At 40.4% G+C, this 18,819-nt stretch overlaps 1 protein-coding gene across 1 annotated transcript in view; it reads left to right on the forward strand.

The window, feature by feature from the left end:
• Positions 1-12,270, forward strand: part of LOC119530256 (keratin, type I cytoskeletal 18-like) — a 49,324-nt gene extending 37,054 nt beyond the window's left edge. The window contains exons 3-4 of the mRNA XM_037831425.1: positions 11,159-12,097; positions 12,129-12,270. Coding sequence (XP_037687353.1) covers positions 11,159-12,097; positions 12,129-12,243 — 1,054 coding nt within the window. The 3' untranslated portion in view covers positions 12,244-12,270. The remainder of the gene's footprint in view (positions 1-11,158; positions 12,098-12,128) is intronic.
• Positions 12,271-18,819: the final 6,549 nt, after the last annotated feature.

An 18,819-nucleotide genomic window follows, 5' to 3' on the forward strand; every position in this document is an offset into this window, starting at 1 on the left:
TTTTTTAAGTTTTCAGAAAATCATATAATTTCTCAATAACATTCCATAGTCAAATAAAAAGTAACTAGCTTTACCAATTTTCCCTCAGATAATTTACAAACAAATTGTCATTAATTGGATTTCTTATTTATTACAATCATAAGGCAAAAACATAAAGCATTTTTGCTTCCAATATTATTTATTAAGTGTAATGAAAAAAAATTCTCTAATAACCCCTTAAATATGTATTTAAAATCATATTATTTCATGAAAATATTCTCTTTCTGACACTAAAAGAACTATTGTAGTTTTATTATATATGTATTAAACATTTTCCACAAGGTCAGGTTGAGGGTCCACAGTAAAGATAAATCACTTCTGGGACTGATAGTCACTCCTGAGACTGATTATCCCATTAGCACAACTGTGTTTTTCATAGATTTAAAGGTCACCTATCACACAGTACATATTTATTTATTTTTTTGTTTTTTGTCCATGCATGTCTTTATTACTCATCTAACTATACACTGGACAAAGGGGATGTCAGTCACAAGGTTTTTATAATCACCCAGTCATAAGATAAAAGCTATATAGTTATACAACCATTATCAAAGATCAAGGCTTCTGGGATACAGTTCAACAATTTCAGGTATTTCCTTCTGTCTACTCTAACACACTAGAAACTAAAAAGGAATATTTATATAATGATACAGTAGTCATAAACATTTATTAAATCCTAACTTCTCAATTACAACTCCTCCCTCTCATTTGATCATTAAGTTCTCTCAATCGTCAGGAATATCTGGGCAATGACCATCCTAACTTTTTCACAGCACATTTTCTTCATAAAAACACTTTGAAAGGTGTGAATCGAGGGAAACTTCCTCAACATGATAAAGGGCATCTATAAAAATAAAACACAGCTAACATCATATTCCATGATGAAAATCTAAAAGCTTTACATCTAAGATTCAGAACAAGACAAGGATGCCCCTGTCACCACTATTATTCAACATGGTGCTAGAAGTTCTAGCCAGAACATTTAGGCAAGAAAAAGAAATAAAAAGCATTCAGAGCGGAAAGGAAGAAGTAAAACTTTCACTATTTGCAGATGACATGATCCTATATATAGAAAGTCCCCAAAAAATCTACAACAAAGCTACTACATCTACTAAATGAGTTCAGTGGAGTGGCAGGATACAAGATCAACACACAAAAATCAAAAGTGTCTCTCTACTCCAATCATGAGCAATCTGAGGAGGAAATCAAGAAAAAAAAATCCATTTACAATAGCAATTAATAGAATCAAATACCTAGGAATAAATTAACCAAGGATGTAATTAAAGGACTTGTAAACAGAAAACTACAAAACACTGCTAAAAGAAATCAAAGAAGATCTAAATATCTGGAAGGATATTCTGTGTTCATGGATTAGAAGACTAAATATTGTTAAGATGTCAATGCTACCCAAATTGATACACAGATTCAATGCAATCCCAATCAAAATTCCAACAGCCTACTTTACAGAAATGGAAAAGTCAATCATCAAATTTATATGGAAGAGAAAGAAGCCAAGAGTAGTCAAAAACATCTTGAAAAAGAAGAATGAGGTTGGCAGACTCAGACTTCCTGACTTGAAAGCATATTACAAAGCTACAGTGGTCAAAACAGGATAGTTAGTGGCACAAAGATAGATATATTGACAAATGGAATCAAATTGAGAGTTCAGAAATAGACCTTCACATCTATGGCCAATTGATATTTGACAAGGTTGCCAAGCCTACCCAACTGGAACAGAATAGTCTCTTCAACAAATGGTGCTGGGAGAATTGGATATCCAAATGGAAGAATGAAAGAGGGCCCCTATCTCACTCCTTACACATAAATTATTTCAAAATGGATCAAAGATCTAAATATGAAAGCTGGGACTATAAAACACCTGGAAGAAAAGGTAGGGAAGCATCTTCAAGATCTTTTGATGTAGGCACTGGTTTCTTAGACTTTACACACAAAGCACAAACAATGAAAGAAAAAATAGATGAATGAGACCTCTCAAAATTAAAAATCTTTTGTGCATCAAAAGACTTTGTAAAGAAGGTGAGAAGGCAACCTACTCAATGGGAGAAAATATTTTGAAATCACATATATGATAAGGGTCTAACATCCAGAATATATAAAGAAATCCTACAAATCAACAATAAAAAGACAAACAACTCAATTTTAAAATGAGTAAAAGACTTGATAGACATTTTTCCAAAGAGGAGATACAAACAGCTAAAAACCACAGGAAAAGATGTCCAACCTCACTAGCTATTAGGGAAATGCAAGTCAAAACCACGATGAGATATCATTTCACTCCTACTAGAATGGCCACTATTAAAAAAAACAAACAAACAAAATTACAAGTGTTGGAGAAGTTGTGAAGAAACAGGAACATTTATTCAATGCTGGTGGGAATGCAAAATAATGCAGCCACTGTGGAAGACAGTTTGGCAGTTCCTTAGGAACCTAAGTATAGGATTTCCATATGATCCAGCAATCCCACTACTGGTACATACCCAGAAGAACTGTCAGCAGAGAGTCATACAGACATTTGCACACTGATGTTCATAGCAACATTATTCACAATTGCCAAAAGATGGAAGGAATCCAAGTGTCTACCAACCAATGAGTGGATAAATACAATATGGTATATATACATAAACATGAAGGAATATTATTCAGCTGCAAAAAAGGAATAAAGTCCTGAGGCATGCAATGAGATGGATGAATCTTAAGGACATTATGTTGAGTGAAATAAGCCAGACATAAAAGGACAAATATGGTAGGAGTTCACTGTTATGAACTACTTATAAGAAGCAAACTCATAGAGTTAGAATGTAGAGTATAGGTTATCAGGGGGTAGAGAATGGGGAGCTGATGCTTAATTTGTGCAGAATTTCTATTTAGGTTGATTGAAAATGTTTGGAAATGGATAAAGGTGATGGTAGCACATTACTATGAGTATAATTAATAGCGCTGAATTGTACGTATATGGTTGAGAGGATAAGTTTTGGGTCGTGTTATGTTACTAGAAGAAATGTTAGAAGATAAAACACGGGACTGTATAACAAAGTGAACCCTGTTGTGGATGACGATTGTGGTAGTAGTACAAATACTAAGAATATTCTTTCATAAATTCTAACAAATGTGCCTCATTATTACAAGGTGTTATAATAGGGTGGTACGTGGGAAAAATACACCTAATGTAGACTTATGGACTATAGTTAACAGGAATATTTTAATGTTCTTTCATCAATTGTAACAAAGGTAACACATCAATGCAAAGTGTCAACAATAGGGGGGTATATGGGAACAATGTATTTTTTACATGACTTCTATGTAAACAAATTAAAAATAATAATTTTTAAAAAAGCATTATGCTAAGTGAAAGATACTAGAAATAGTACTACCTATTGTATGATTCCATTTATATAAAATGTAAATGTAAATAAATCTATAGAGACAGAATTATATTAATGGCTATACAGGGTTGGGGAAGAATAGAGGAATTAAGAGGTGATTGCTAAGGAATATGGGATTTTCCTTTTGGGAGTAATAAAAATGTTCTAAAATTGATTATTGTGATGAATGCACAACTCGGTGATTATACTAAAAGCCATTGATTGTACACTTTGAATGAACTGTATGGTATGTGAATATATATTTCAATACATTTAGAAAAATCAGTACCAGGAATTGAAGGATTGAGAGCTACAACTAGAATAAAGCAAATGAGAGTAGGGACGGTAGAGCCAAGTAACATGGCCTTAGATTAGACTCTGTGGAAGGGACGATCAGAAGTGAGAAGTTCCTGGAGGCTTGGGAACTTTAACAAATGAGTCGACGAATATTTAGTTAAAAATTTTTTCTAACACTTGATACATATAAATGAATACACAACAATATTTAATATTTGGAAGCATGAAAATAAAACCAACACTTGTGAAGTCACCACCCAGCTTAAGAACCAGAAAATTATCATTGTTATTGAAGCTATAATTGTATGGATAAATTTTAGAAACAAGGTACAGTAAGTAAAACTCAGAAGATTAAATACTAAATGATAACTTTTGTATAAAGCTTGAAAAAAGTATTACAAATACTAAGGTGTTTAAGGATACATGAATATTTAGTTTTACATTGCTATGCTGTGCTCTTTCGCCCTAAATTTTCAGTAAAATCTTGCTTGAATTTTGTTGGATTAGTACCAGGGTAGTCTCAAAAGGGCAATATTGTATGGAAAAGTTACAACATACATTAAAGTTTGAGCATTATAACAAGGCAGTAATCGGAAGTCAAAGGTGATTAGAGTTGGCATAACCAACCCCCCCCCGCCCCCCGCTTTGAGATACAGAGGGTCTCCAGGCTTCCCACTGTAAGTGGAAGAAACGTTCAAATTAATCAGGGCAGGATGACCTAAGATGGAATTTTGGACATTTAGGGAACTAGCATCTGCATTATAGTTAAATGAATGAGTTTTAGTTCTTTTTACTTCTATGCTGTTGCCACATTTTAAAAAGTTGCCTATTTTTGATCTGTGTTCTTTAAGAAGCCACACCTGGGTGATATGTTATATTCTGTCATAAGTAAGTTAGTTCTTTCCAAACTGAGTTGTACTGATAAATAACATTCATGGAATTCCACCTTGTCTCAATTAGTCCTCTGGAAAAGTCCTTTGAATAGAGGCAGAGATTCTATTTTGATTTGGGCCAGATATCTTGTATACATACTAAGAACATTTTCTTCTATATCCCCACTAATTCTTGATAAAACTATTCTCATAAGGCTGAAAGAGGGATACAATTGTTAAAAGCAGTCTTTGAGAAACCCAATTTTGACAAAATTGACAGCTATTTAACTAATTAAGATAACAGTGGTGGTTTGAAACTGTATGTGTTCCCAAAAAACATGTTCTTAAATCTAATCCATTCCTGTGGATGTAAACCCATTTTAAGGGTTTACATTAACCTTAATGTAAAGGTTAAAAAAAAAAAAAGGTTACTTCAGTTTTTTTGATAAGGTTACTTCAGTTAAGGCGTGTCCCACCTCAATCATGATGGGTCGTAATCCTATTTCTGGAGGCCTTTATAAGGGAATGAAATTCAGACACACAGAGAGATTCACGGAAGCAAGAAGCTGAAATCAATGAAACCAGCCCAAACCAGCAGACGCCCACAGGTGTTCTGCCATGTGACAGAGGAGCCAAGGATCATGGCAGCTGGTCTTCGGGAAGAGTGCACTGCCTTGACGATGCCTTGATTTGGACATTTCCCCATTGTTTAACCTGACACATTTCATGGTATTTGCTTTAAGCAGCTTAGGAAACTAAAACAATAACATTCATTGAGTGTCTCCTCTACTGCAGTCACCGAAAATGCTTTAGCTCTTTCTTCTCTTCATTCTTGCCATGGTTTAAGGTACTGATGTAAGCAGTGCAGAACAAACAGCTGAAGTTTTTCTTTTTTTAATGGACAATGTGCTGATGAGGAGCTGAGATGACGTAGATTACTGTCTTGATGTCTTTTCAAGAATCTTTAAAACAGAGGACATTCTTCCCAACACAGAGCAGTGTTGCCCAGAGCCACCAGGGTGCACTGAAAGCCCTTCCAAGGAATTGGTGTCTTTGGTGCTACTCAGGGTTGCTCGGCTCACTCTGCCTTTTCCTGCAAAGAGGAGACCTTACAATCCACAACAGGGCCCAGGATGGCATGGGGTGGTATAGGGGGTCTCTATGGAGCAAGCAGCTAAGAGAGTGCTGGGCCGACAAACTTGCAATGAATAGAACAAAGTAACTGGTGACCCCACTTCTGTCCATAACTGGCTGTGTTGTCTTGGACGTGTTACTTATTTTTTGGAGTCTCTGTTTTTCCAACTATTAAGTGAGGAGGATACTAATAGTGATCACAGAACACTGTTGAAGATGAGATAAGATAATGGATATGAATAAACTGTCAACCCTAAAGTGCTCTACAAATATTAAGGACTCAAGACTAGAAAGCTGTGGAAGGAATACATAGAGCGAAATACAAACTGGATTAGTTGATCTTTAAAATTATTCCCAATTCTAACTTTTTGTTCATTCACTCAACTAATATTTATTGAGCACCTACCAAGTCAAGTGTGGTTCTAGGCGCTTGGAACACATCAGTGAAAAAAGCAGCCATAAATTCATTTCTATGAGTTTTCTCAATATAATATTTCCATAGCTTTAATTCTAGAAGATGGTCATGAAGTCCTGAAATTTTGAAATAAACTTTAAAAAAAAACATTTGTAGAGAGTAACAACATAAAATATTTAACAAATCTATGAGAATTCATTTTTACAAAATAATCAATTAAATTTGTTGACCTTGAATTAAAGGAGTTTTTCCAAAATGTTCCCCTTGTGTGAAAATTTTCCAAATTCCTTCTCTTATAAAGAAAGTTAAAGAAAAGCTGACTAAAATCAGGCATCCCCAATGAGATTCTTTTTTATGTATGAAAACTGTCCTAGTTTGCTTAAGCAGTTATCACAAAATGTAACACAATGGGAGAGGCGGGGCAAGATGGCAGACTGGTGAGCTGTATGTTTTAGTTACTCCTCGAGGAAAGTAGGTAGAAAGCCAGGAACTGCGTGGACTGGACACCACAGAGCAATCTGACTTTGGGCATACTTCATACAACACTCATGAAAACGTCGAACTGCTGAGATCAGCGAAATCTGTAAGTTTTCGTGGCCAGGGGACCCGCACCCCTCCCTGCCAGGCTCAGTCCCGTGGGAGGAGGGGCTGTCAGCTCCAGGAAGGAGAAGGGAGAACTGCAGTGGCGGCCCTTATCAGAAACTCATTCTACTGATCCAAACTCCAACCATAGATAGACTGAGACCAGACACCAGAGAATCTGAGAGCAGCCAGCCCAGCAGAGAGGAGACAGGCATAGAAAAAAATAACACGAAAAACTCCAAAATAAAAGCGGAGGATTTTTGGAGTTCTGGTGAACATAGAAAAGGGAAGGGCAGAGCTCAGGCCCTGAGGCCCATATGCAAATCCCGAACAAAAGCTGATCTCTCTGCCCTGTGGACCTTTCCTTAATGGCCCTAATTGCTTTGTCTCTTAGCATTTCAATAGCCCAAAAGATCTCTGAGGAGGGCCCTTTTTTTTAATCCTTTTTTCTTTTTCTAAAACAATTACTCTAAGAAGCCCAATACAGAAAGCTTCAAAGACTTGCAATTTGGGCAGGTCAAGACAAGAGCAGAACTAAGAGAGCTCTGAGACAAAAGGCAATAATCCAGTGGCTGAGAAAATTCACTAAACACCACAACTTCCCAAGAAAAGGGGGGTGGCCGCTCACAGCCATCATCCTGGTGGACAGGAAACACTCCTGCCCATCGCCAGCCCCATAGCCCAGAACTGCCCCAGACAACCCAGTGTGACGGAAATGCTTCAAATAACAGGCACACACCACAAAACTGGGCGTGGACATTAGCCTTCCCTGCAACCTCAGCTGATTGTCCCAGAGTTGGGAAGGTGGAGCAGTGTGAATTAACAAAGCCCCATTCAGCCATCATTTCAGCAGACTGGGAGCCTCCCTACACAGCCCAGCAGCGCAGAACTGCCCTGGGGGGATGGCACTCACCTGTGACATAGCACAGTCATCCCTCAACAGAGGACCCGGGGTGCACAGCCTGGAAGAGGGGCCCACTTGCAAGTCTCAGGAGCCATACGCCAATACCAAGGACTTGTGGGTCAGTGGCAGAGACAAACTGTGGCAGGACTGAACTGAAGGATTAGACTATTGCAGCAGCTTTAAAACTCTAGGATCACCAGGGAGATTTGATTGTTAGAGCCACCCCCCTCCCTGACTGCCCAGAAACACGCCCCATATACAGGGCAGGCAACACCAACTACACACGCAAGCTTGGTACACCAATTGGACCCCACAAGACTCACTCCCCCACTCACCAAAAAGGCTAAGCAGGGGAGAACTGGCTTGTGGAGAACAGGTGGCTCGTGGACGCCACCTGCTGGTAAGTTAGAGAAAGTGTACTCCACGAAGCTGTAGATCTGATAAATTAGAGATAAGAACTTCAACTGGTCTACAAATCCTAAAAGAACCCTATCAATTCAGCAAATGCCAAGAGGCCAAAAACAACAGAAAACTATAAAGCATATGAAAAAACCAGACGATATGGATAACCCAAGCCCAAGCACCCAAATCAAAAGACCAGAAGAGACACAGCACCTAGAGCAGCTACTCAAAGAACTAAAGATGAACAATGAAACCATAGTACGGGATACAAAGGAGATCAAGAAGACCCTAGAAGAGCATAAAGAAGACACTGCAAGACTAAATAAAAAAATGGATGATCTTATGGAAATTAAAGAAACTGTTGACCAAATTAAAAAGATTCTGGACACTCATAGTACAAGACTAGAGGAAGTTGAACAACGAATCAGTGACCTGGAAGATGACAGAATGGAAAATGAAAGCATAAAAGAAAGAATGGGGAAAAAAATTGAAAAAAATCGAAATGGACTTCAGGGATATGATAGATAATATGAAATGTCCGAATATAAGACTCATTGGTGTTCCAGAAGGGGAAGAAAAGGGTAAAGGTCTAGGAAGAGTATTCAAAGAATTGTTGGGGAAAACTTCCCAAATCTTCTAAACAACATAAATACACAAATCATAAATGCTCAGCGAACTCCAAATAGAATAAATCCAAATAAACCCACTCCGAGACATATTATGATCACACTGTCAAACACAGAAGAGAAGGAGCAACTTCTGAAAGCAGCAAGAGAAAAGCAATTCACCACATACAAAGGAAACAGCATAAGACGAAGTAGTGACTACTCAGCAGCCACCATGGAGGCAAGAAGGCAGTGGCACGATATATTTAAAATTCTGAGTGAGAAAAATTTCCAGCCAAGGATACTTTATCCAGCAAAGCTCTCCTTCAAATTTGAAGGAGAGCTTAAATTTTTCACAGACAAACAAATGCTGAGAGAATTTGCTAACAAGAGACCTGCCCTACTGGAGATGCTAAAGGGAGCCCTACAGACAGAGAAACAAAGAAAGGACAGAGAGACTTGGAGAAAGGTTCAGTACTAAAGAGATTCGGTATGGGTACAATAAAGGATATTAATAGAGAGAGGGGAAAAATATGACAAACATAAACCAAAGGATAAGATGGCTGATTCAAGAAATGCCTTCACGGTTATGACATTGAATGTAAATGGATTAAACTCCCCAATTAAAAGATATAGATTCGCAGAATGGATCAAAAAAAATGAACCATCAATATGTTGCATACAAGAGACACATCTTAGACACAGGGACACAAAGAAACTGAAAGTGAAAGGATGGAAAAAAATATTTCATGCAAGCTACAGCCAGAAGAAAGCAGGTGTAGCAATATTAATCTCAGATAAAATAGACTTTAAATGCAGGGATGTTTTGAGAGACAAAGAAGGCCACTACATACTAATAAAAGGGGCAATTCAACAAGAAGAAATAACAATCGTAAATGTCTATGCACCCAATCAAGGTGCCACAAAATACATGAGAGAAACACTGGCAAAACTAAAGGAAGCAATGGATGTTTCCACAATAATCGTGGGAGACTTCAACACAGCACTCTCTCCTATAGATAGATCAGCCAGACAGAAGACCAATAAGGAAATTGAAAACCTAAACAATCTGATAAATGAATTAGATTTAACAGACATATACAGGACATTACATCCCAAATCACCAGGATACACATACTTTTCTAGTGCTCATGGAACTTTCTCCAGAATAGATCATATGCTGGGACAAAAAACAAGCCTCAATAAATTTAAAAAGATTGAAATTATTCAAAGAACATTCTCTGACCACAATGGAATACAATTAGAAGTCAATAACCATCAGAGACTTAGAAAATTCACAAATACCTGGAGGTTAAACAACACACTCCTAAACAATCAGTGGGTTAACGAAGAAATAGCAAGAGAAATTGCCAAATATATAGAGACGAATGAAAATGAGAACACAACATACCAAAACCTATGGGATGCAGCAAAAGCAGTGCTGAGGGGGAAATTTATAGCACTAAACACATATATTAAAAAGGAAGAAAGAGCCAAAATCAAAGAACTAATGGATCAACTGAAGAAGCTAGAAAATGAACAGCAAACCAATCCTAAACCAAGTAGAAGAAAAGAAATAACAAGGATTAAAGCAGAAATAAATGACATAGAGAACAGAAAAACAATAGAGAGGATAAATATCACCAAAAGTTGGTTCTTTGAGAAGATCAACAAGATTGACAAGCCCCTAGCTAGACTGACAAAATCAAAAAGAGAGAAGACCCATATAAACAAAATAATGAATGAAAAAGGGGACATAACTGCAGATCCTGAAGAAATTAAAAAAATTATAAGAGGATATTATGAACAACTGTATGGCAACAAACTGGACAATGTAGAAGAAATGGACAATTTCCTGGAAACATATGAACAACCTAGACTGACCAGAGAAGAAATAGAAGACCTCAACCAACCCATCACAAGCAAAGAGATCCAATCAGTCATCAAAAATCTTCCCACAAATAAATGCCCAGGGCCAGATGGCTTCACAGGGGAATTCTACCAAACTTTCCAGAAAGAACTGACACCAATCTTACTCAAACTCTTTCAAAACATTGAAGAAAAGGGAACACTACCTAACTCATTTTATGAAGCTAACATCAATCTAATACCAAAACCAGGCAAAGATGCTACAAAAAAGGAAAACTACCAGCCAATCTCCCTAATGAATATAGATGCAAAAATCCTCAACAAAATACTTGCAAATCGAATCCAAAGACACATTAAAAATATCATACACCATGACCAAGTGGGGTTCATTCCAGGCATGCAAGGATGGTTCAACATAAGAAAAACAATCAATGTATTACAACACATTAAAAACTCGAAAGGGAAAAATCAATTGATCATCTCAATAGATGCCGAAAAAGCATTTGACAAAATCCAACATCCCTTTTTGATAAAAACACTTCAAAAGGTAGGAATTGAAGGAAACTTCCTCAACATGATAAAGAGCATATATGAAAAACCCACAGCCAGCATAGTACTCAATGGTGAGAGACTGAAAGCCTTCCCTCTAAGATCAGGAACAAGACAAGGATGCAAGCCCTCAACGACCACCTAGCCTCCTACCTGGACAGGGTAAGAAGCCTGGAGACTGAGAATCGGAGACTGGAGGGCAAAATTTGGGAACACCTGGAGAAGAAGGGACCCCAGGTCAGGGACTGGAGCCACTACTTCAAGATCATCGAGGAACTGAGGGCTCAGATCTTTGAGGTTTCTGTGGACAACGCCCGCATCGTTCTGCAGATTGACCATGCCCGGCTGGCTGCAGATGACTTCAGAGTCAAGTACGAGACTGAGCTGGCCATGCGCCAGTCTGTTGAGAGCGACATCCATGGGCTCCGCAAGGTCATTGATGACACCAACGTCACCCGGCTGCAGCTGGAGACGGACATCGAGGCTCTCAAAGAGGAGCTGCTCTTCATGAAGAAGAACCATGAGGAGGAAGTAAAGGGCCTACAAGCACAGATTGCCAGCTCTGGGCTGACCGTGGAGGTGGATGCCCCCAAGTCTCAGGACCTCAGCAAGATCATGGCAGACATCCGAGCCCAGTATGACGAGTTGGCTCAGAAGAACCGAGAGGAGCTGGACAAGTACTGGTCTCAGCAGATTGAAGAGAGCACCACAGTGGTCACCTCTCAGTCCGCTGAGATAGGAGCTGCTGAGATGACACTCACGGAGCTGAGACGTACTGTCCAGTCCTTGGAAATTGACCTGGACTCCATGAGGAATCTGAAAGCCAGCCTGGAGAACAGCCTGCGGGAGGTGGAAGCCCGCTATGCTCTGCAGATGGAGCAGCTCAACGGGGTCCTGCTGCACCTGGAATCGGAGCTGGCACAGACCCGGGCAGAGGGGCAGCGCCAGGCCCAGGAGTACGAGGCCCTGCTGAACATCAAGGTCAAGCTGGAGACTGAGATTGCCACCTATCACCGCCTGCTAGAAGATGGAGAGGACTTCAGTGTGTAACTGGGGCCTGGCCTCCTGCAGTCTCAGTGACGCCCTGGGCTGCAGCAACTCCATGCAAACCATCCACAAGACCACCACCCGCAGGATCGTGGACGGCAAAGTGGTATCTGAGACCAACGACACCCAAGTTCTGAGGCACTGAGGCAGCAGAAGCAGGGTGCCCTCTGGGGAACTGGTGACCAATAAAAACTTCTGCATCTTCAAAAAAAAAAAAAAAAAGAAGGGAAAGTTAAAAAAAAAAAAAAAAAAGAAAAACAAGGAAAAAAAGATGTAGTGCCCCCTTGAGGAGCCTGTGGAGAATGCAGGGGTATTCGCCTACCCCACCTCCATGGTTGCTAACATGACCACAGACATAGGGGACTGGTGGTTTGATGGGTTGAGCCCTCTACCATAGGTTTTACCCTTGGGAAGACGGTTGCTGCAAAGGAGAGGCTAGGCCTCCCTATAATTGTGCCTAAGAGCCTCCTCCCGAATGCCTCTTTGTTGCCCAGATGTGGCCCTCTCTCTCTGGCTAAGCCAACTTGAAAGGTGAAATCACTGCCCTCCCCCTACGTGGGATCAGACACCCAGGGGAGTGAATCTCCCTGGCAACGTGGAATATGACTCCCGGGGAGGAATGTAGACCTGGCATTGTGGGACGGAGAACATCTTCTTGACCAAAAGGGGGATGTGAAAGGAAATGAAATAAGCTTCAGTGGCAGAGAGATTCCAAAAGGAGCCGAGAGGTCACTCTGGTGGGCACTCTTACGCACACTTCAGACAACCCTTTTTAGGTTCTAAAGAATTGGGGTAGCTGGTGGTGGATACCTGAAACTATCAAACTACAACCCAGAACCCATGAATCTCGAAGACAGTTGTATAAAAATGTAGCTTATGAGGGGTGACAATGGGATTGGGAAGGCCATAAGGACCACCCTCCACTTTGTCTAGTTTATGGATGGATGAGTAGAAAAATAGGGGAAGGAAACAAACAGACAAAGGTACCCAGTGTTCTTTTTTACTTCAATTGCTCTTTTTCACTCTAATTATTATTCTTGTTATTTTTGTGTGTGTGCTAATGAAGGTGTCAGGGATTGATTTAGGTGATGAATGTACAACTATGTAATGGTACTGTGAACAATCGAAAGTACGATTTGTTTTGTATGACTGCGTGGTATGTGAATATATCTCAATAAAATGAAGATAAAAATATATATATATAACACAATGGTTTGGCTTAAACAACAGGAATTTATTGGCTCATGGTTTTGAGATTAGAAGTCTAAAATCAAGATAGAGGCAAAACTTGCTTTCTCTGCAAGTCTGGACATTCTGGTGGTGGCTGCCAGCAATCCTTGGGGTTCCCTGGCTTGTATATCTGCCTCCCTTCACATGGCAATCAACGTTCTGTCCTTTCCAGCTCCCGTGACTTCCAGGTTCTCTTGATAAGGTGTCCAGTAATCCAGATTAAGGCTCACCATCACTCAGTTGGGCCATACATTCACTAAAAATAGTATCTTCAAGAGGTCCTGCTTACAATGGGTTCACAGCCACAGGAATGCAGATTAAAATTAAGACCATGTCTGTGTTGGGGTACATAATTCAATCTACCACATCTCCCTAAAGATGAATGAATACATGACTCTTAAGCATGGTGTTGGTCAGAAGGAGAGAGGTGTCGGGGTTGCCAGCAAAAGCATGACTCGATTTGCACAGGCTCTAGTGGAAAGATGTTTTACTCACATAGATAAGAAATAGAATAAGGTCAGCTTCACTAGTGGGCATCAGTGCCCCATAACCAGTGGGTCTCCATTCATGGCCCACACAGGGAGATGCTGAGCACACAGCAGCCCTCTCTCGGGTTCATGTGCTACTGCAGTGCCGAACAGATATACCACTGGGGTGTGACCTGGATGTCGTCAAACATGCCCACCAGATTCAGACTGTCTCCAGTGGAAGTTTACATGTGCTTGGGACAATAGGGGCAGGAATGTACCAGCATCCCCTTATCTACCATTTATGCTGCCAGGCCAACACACCTGGTCCTAAGCACAGGATTATTTGTGGGTCCCAGGGAAAGACGGCAGACCATGCTAATACTACCCCCCACCACACACAGCCTTGAGGCATGCCAAAGAAAACTAAAATCGCGATCTGAGACAAACAAGTTACATCTTTATGTGCTTTGCCTTTACAAAGAGGCAGATACTTTCTCTCCTACCTATCTGAAGAGGGCGTGGGCCTTCAAGATTCCTGATTTCCTGTGGGGAGCCTCATTTCCAAATCCTCACCTTGGGCAGACCCAAGGCTCCTCTCCTGTGTCCAGTGCCCTGCATGCCCCTACCCTAGCCTCAGCCCAGAGCTCTGCATTTCTGGCATTGGCCAACGCCCTCAAGACAACGGGGGATTCAGCACTAGTTCAATGTTCCATGTTCCTGGTTCTAAAAAGGGTATTTATTGCAGTTAGTTCAGCTGTTCTGGTGTTTTGTAACTGGAGATTTTTCAGAATATCCAGTGCACAGCCTTGCTGGGAACAATTCATCTTGTTAACTCCTGTTCATTTTTAAAGGCTCAATTTAAAGGTCACCCGTTATGTAAAAGCTTTCCATGTAGGCAAGAAGGCAGTGGCATGACATATTTAAAATCCTGAGAGAGAAAAATTGACAACCAAGAATACTTTATCCAGCAAAACTCTCCTTCAAATTTGAGGGAGAGCTTAAATTTTTCACAAACAAATGCTGAGAGATTTTGCTAATAAAAGACCTGCCATACTTCAGATTCTAAAGGGAGCCCTACCAACAGAGAAACAAAGAAAGGAGAAAGAGATACAGAGAATTTTAACAGACATATATAGAACCTTATGTCCCAAATTACCAAGACACTTATTTTTCTCTAGTGATTATGGATCTTTCTCCAGGATGGACTAATATGCTGGGACATAAAACAAGCCTCAATAAATTAAAAAAAAAAAATTGGATATACTCAAAGCACATTCTCTGACCACAATGGAATACAAATAGAAGTCAATAATGTGTGAATTGTAACTCCACTATTTACTTCCTACATGATATAAAATACACAAACTCTAATGATAAATCAGTGGTTTTGAACTCAACGTAAAATATGTAAGTTTTGACAAGAACTATATAAAGGTGGGGGAATGGAGGAGTACAGGAGCATAGTTTATGTGTCCTATTGAAGTTAAGCTGGTATCAAAGAAAAACAAGATTGTTATGGATTTAAGAGTTTAATTTTAAGCCCCACAGTAAACACAAAGAAATTATCAGAGAATATGACCATAGAGATGAAAAATAGTCTGGGTTAAGAGAAACAGGGGAGGAGGAACCTAAGATGGCGGCTAGGTGAGACAGGACAAAAAAAAATCTCCATGAAAAATACTAGAAAAAAACCAGAAGGGGACCCAGAGTACCAGTTTCAGCGATGCGCCAGTTGGACGAGGGCTCCTAGCACCACAGGGGCCGTATACTTGGTGTAACCAGGAGTCTGTATTCCGAAATGAGTGAGTAAGCCGGCTGGAAGACCTACAGCCATGCTGTGGTGTGGGGAAGCCGGGGGTTGGCGGTTGGAGACAAACTGGTTCTTTAAAAAAAAAACAAAAAGGTGGGGGGGAAACCCAGGAGCGTGGCAGTCGCCAATGGTGGAAACCGCACAGCAGAACATGACAGGAGCGAGCTGAGCCGGCCTCTCAGTGTGGGCCATGGAGGATAGCTCGCAGCAGACACCCTCAGGACCAGGGGAGTGCAGGGGAGAGCCGGAGGGAGGGAGAAGCCCCGCGGCTTGTAGCTGGATCCCCGGAGGGCTGGATAAACTCCTGTCCAGAGTTGTGCCCACAGCCCAGAGCCCTGCCAGTTGTCCTGGAGCTGGGAAGGAGGAACTGTGCAAAGAGAGGGGGTTGTGGAGACGCCCCGTTCAACCATTTTTGCATCAGGCTGAGAGTGCCCCAGCACAGCATGGCGGCCCGGAGCTTCCCTTGAGGGACGGCACACAGTTGTGATGTAGCACAGCCCTCCCTCAGCAGAGGTCCTGGAAGATCACAGCTGAGAAAGAGGGCCCGCTCGGAAAACCCAGGGATGCTGCGCCAAGTCCGGTGGTTTCTGGGTCAGCATGAGAGAGGATCTGGGACAGATCCGAAATGAAGGCTTAGAATCTTGTGAGAGCCTTGAATCTCCAGGAACACCTGGGGGGACTGAATATTAAAACTGCCCTGCCTCCCTGGCCACCCAGACACATGCCCCACATTCAGGGCGGACGGCTCTAGCAACACACCCAAACTGAGTGCACCAACTGAAGCCCCACAAGAATCATTTCCACACACACCGCGGGGACAAGGCTGGGGAGAGCTGACTTGAGGGATATAGGTGACTCATAGACGCCACCTGCTGGTTAGCTAGAGAAAGTGTACGCCACCAACCTGTGTTTCTGAAAAATTAGATAGGCATTTTTTTTTTTTTTAACAACTCGAAAGAACCCTATAAAGCAAAGCAAATGCCAGGAGGCCAAAAACAACAGAAAATCTCAATGCATATGATAAAACCAGACGATATGGAGAACCCCAGTCCAAACACCCATATCAAAATATCAGAAGACACCCAGTTCTTGGCTCAACTAATCAAAGAACTACAATCGAGGAATGAAAACGTGGCAAAGGATTTAAAGGACATCAAGAAGACCATGGCCCAGGATATAAGCAACATAAAGAAGACCCTAGAAGCACGTAAAGAAGACATTGCAAGAATAAATAAAAGAATAGAAGATCTTATGGAAATAAAAGAAACTGTTGACCAAATTAAAAAGATTCTGGATATTCACAATACAAGATTAGAGGAAGTTGAACAAAGACTCAAAGTCCTAGAAGTCCACAGAACAGAAAATGAAAAAACAAAAGAAAGAATGGAGAAAAAAGTTGAAAAAATCGCAATGGATCTCAGGGATACGACAGATAAAATAAAACGTCCAAACTTAAGACTCATTGGTGTCCCAGAAGGGGAAGAGAAGGGTAAAGGTCTAGAAAGAGTATTCAAAGAAATTGTTGGGGAAAACTTCCCAAACCTTCTACACAATATAAATACACAAAGCATAAATGCCCAGCAAACTCCAAATAGAATAAATCCAAATAAACCCACTCCAAGACATATTCTGATCAGACTCTCAAAAACTGAAGAGAAGGAGCAAGTTCTGAAAGCAGCAAGAGAAAAGCAATTCACCACATACAAAGGAAACAACATAAGACTAAGTTGTGACTACTCAGCGGCCACCAGGGAGGTGAGAAGGCAGTGGCATGATATATTTAAAATCCTGAGAGAGAAAAATTTCCAACCAAGAATACTTTATCCAGCAAAACTCTCCTTCAAATTTGCAGAAGAGCTTAAATTTTTCACAGACAAACAAATGCTTAGAGAGTTTGCCAATAAAAGACCTGTCCTACTCCAGATACTAAAGAGAGCCCTACCAACAGAGAAACAAAGAAAGTAGAAAGAGATATAGAGAATTTTAACAGACATATATAGAACCTTACATCCCAAATCACCAGGACACTCATTTTTCTCTAGGGATCACAGATCTTTCTCCAGAAAGGACCATAGGCTGGGACATAAAACAAGCCTCAATATATTTAAGAAGGAAAAAGAAAATTGAATATATTCAAAGCACATACTCCAGCCACAATGGAATACAAACAGAAGTCAATAATTTTTTGAATTGTAACTCCACTATTTACTTCCTACATGATATAAAATACACAAACTCTAAGGACAAATCAGTGGTTTTGAACTCAACATAAAATATGTAATTTTTGACAAGAACTATATAAAGGTGGGGGAATGGAGGAGTATAGGAACATAGTCTATGTGTCCTATAGAAGCTGGTATCAAAGGGAAATGGGGGAAGGGGCAATGGGGAGTTAAGAAATGAGTGTAAGGTTGCTGTTTGAGGTGAAGGGAAATTTCTAGTAATGGATGGTGGGAAAGAGCATTACAACATTCTAAATGTGATTAATCCCACTAATGGAAGGCTAGGGAGGGGGTGGAATGGGAAGATTTAGGCTGTATATATATTTCCACAACTGAAAAAAGAAAAAAAAAAAAAAAACAGTCTAAATAGACAACAATTGAATGCCAAGGACGACCCTGGATAGGATCGGACGATGGAGGACAGGAGGCTCAAAGGGACACAGATGGGACACAAGGGGGAAAAAATAAAAGGAAATATAGAATGTAAGCTTTGTATCAATGTTGAATTTCTTGAACTTCTTAGCTGCGTTTAATGAGATTGCATAAAATAATGTTCTTGTTCATGGGAAGTGTGTATGTGAATTATATTGTTTGTTCAAGGATGGGTGCAGCTAGCTCTCATACATTCAGAAGACAGAGCAATAGATGATGGATGATAGATAGGGAGAGAGGGAGGGAGGGAAAGAAATAGCGTTGTGACAGCATGTTAAAGTTGGTGGATTGGGGTATCAGGGGAGGGGGTTCAGGGTATGCTGCAGTTCTGTGTATGGGGTTTGCATTGTTTTTGCAACTGTTCCTGTAACTTTGAATTTATTTCAAAATAAAATAAAATTTAAAAAAAAAAAAAAAAGCTTTCCATGTATCTCTGAGAGGAGTTACTTCTCTAGTCCTCCCCCATCACCCTGTTCTAGTGCTGTAACTCCCTTGGAAGTCTGCTTTAATTTAGCACTTACAGATGTTTCCCCACCAGCTGTGAGCCACTCAGGACA

The sequence above is a fragment of the Choloepus didactylus genome, chromosome 3 (genome assembly GCF_015220235.1).
Source record: "Choloepus didactylus isolate mChoDid1 chromosome 3, mChoDid1.pri, whole genome shotgun sequence".
In the NCBI taxonomy this organism is placed as follows: Eukaryota; Metazoa; Chordata; class Mammalia; order Pilosa; family Megalonychidae; genus Choloepus; species Choloepus didactylus.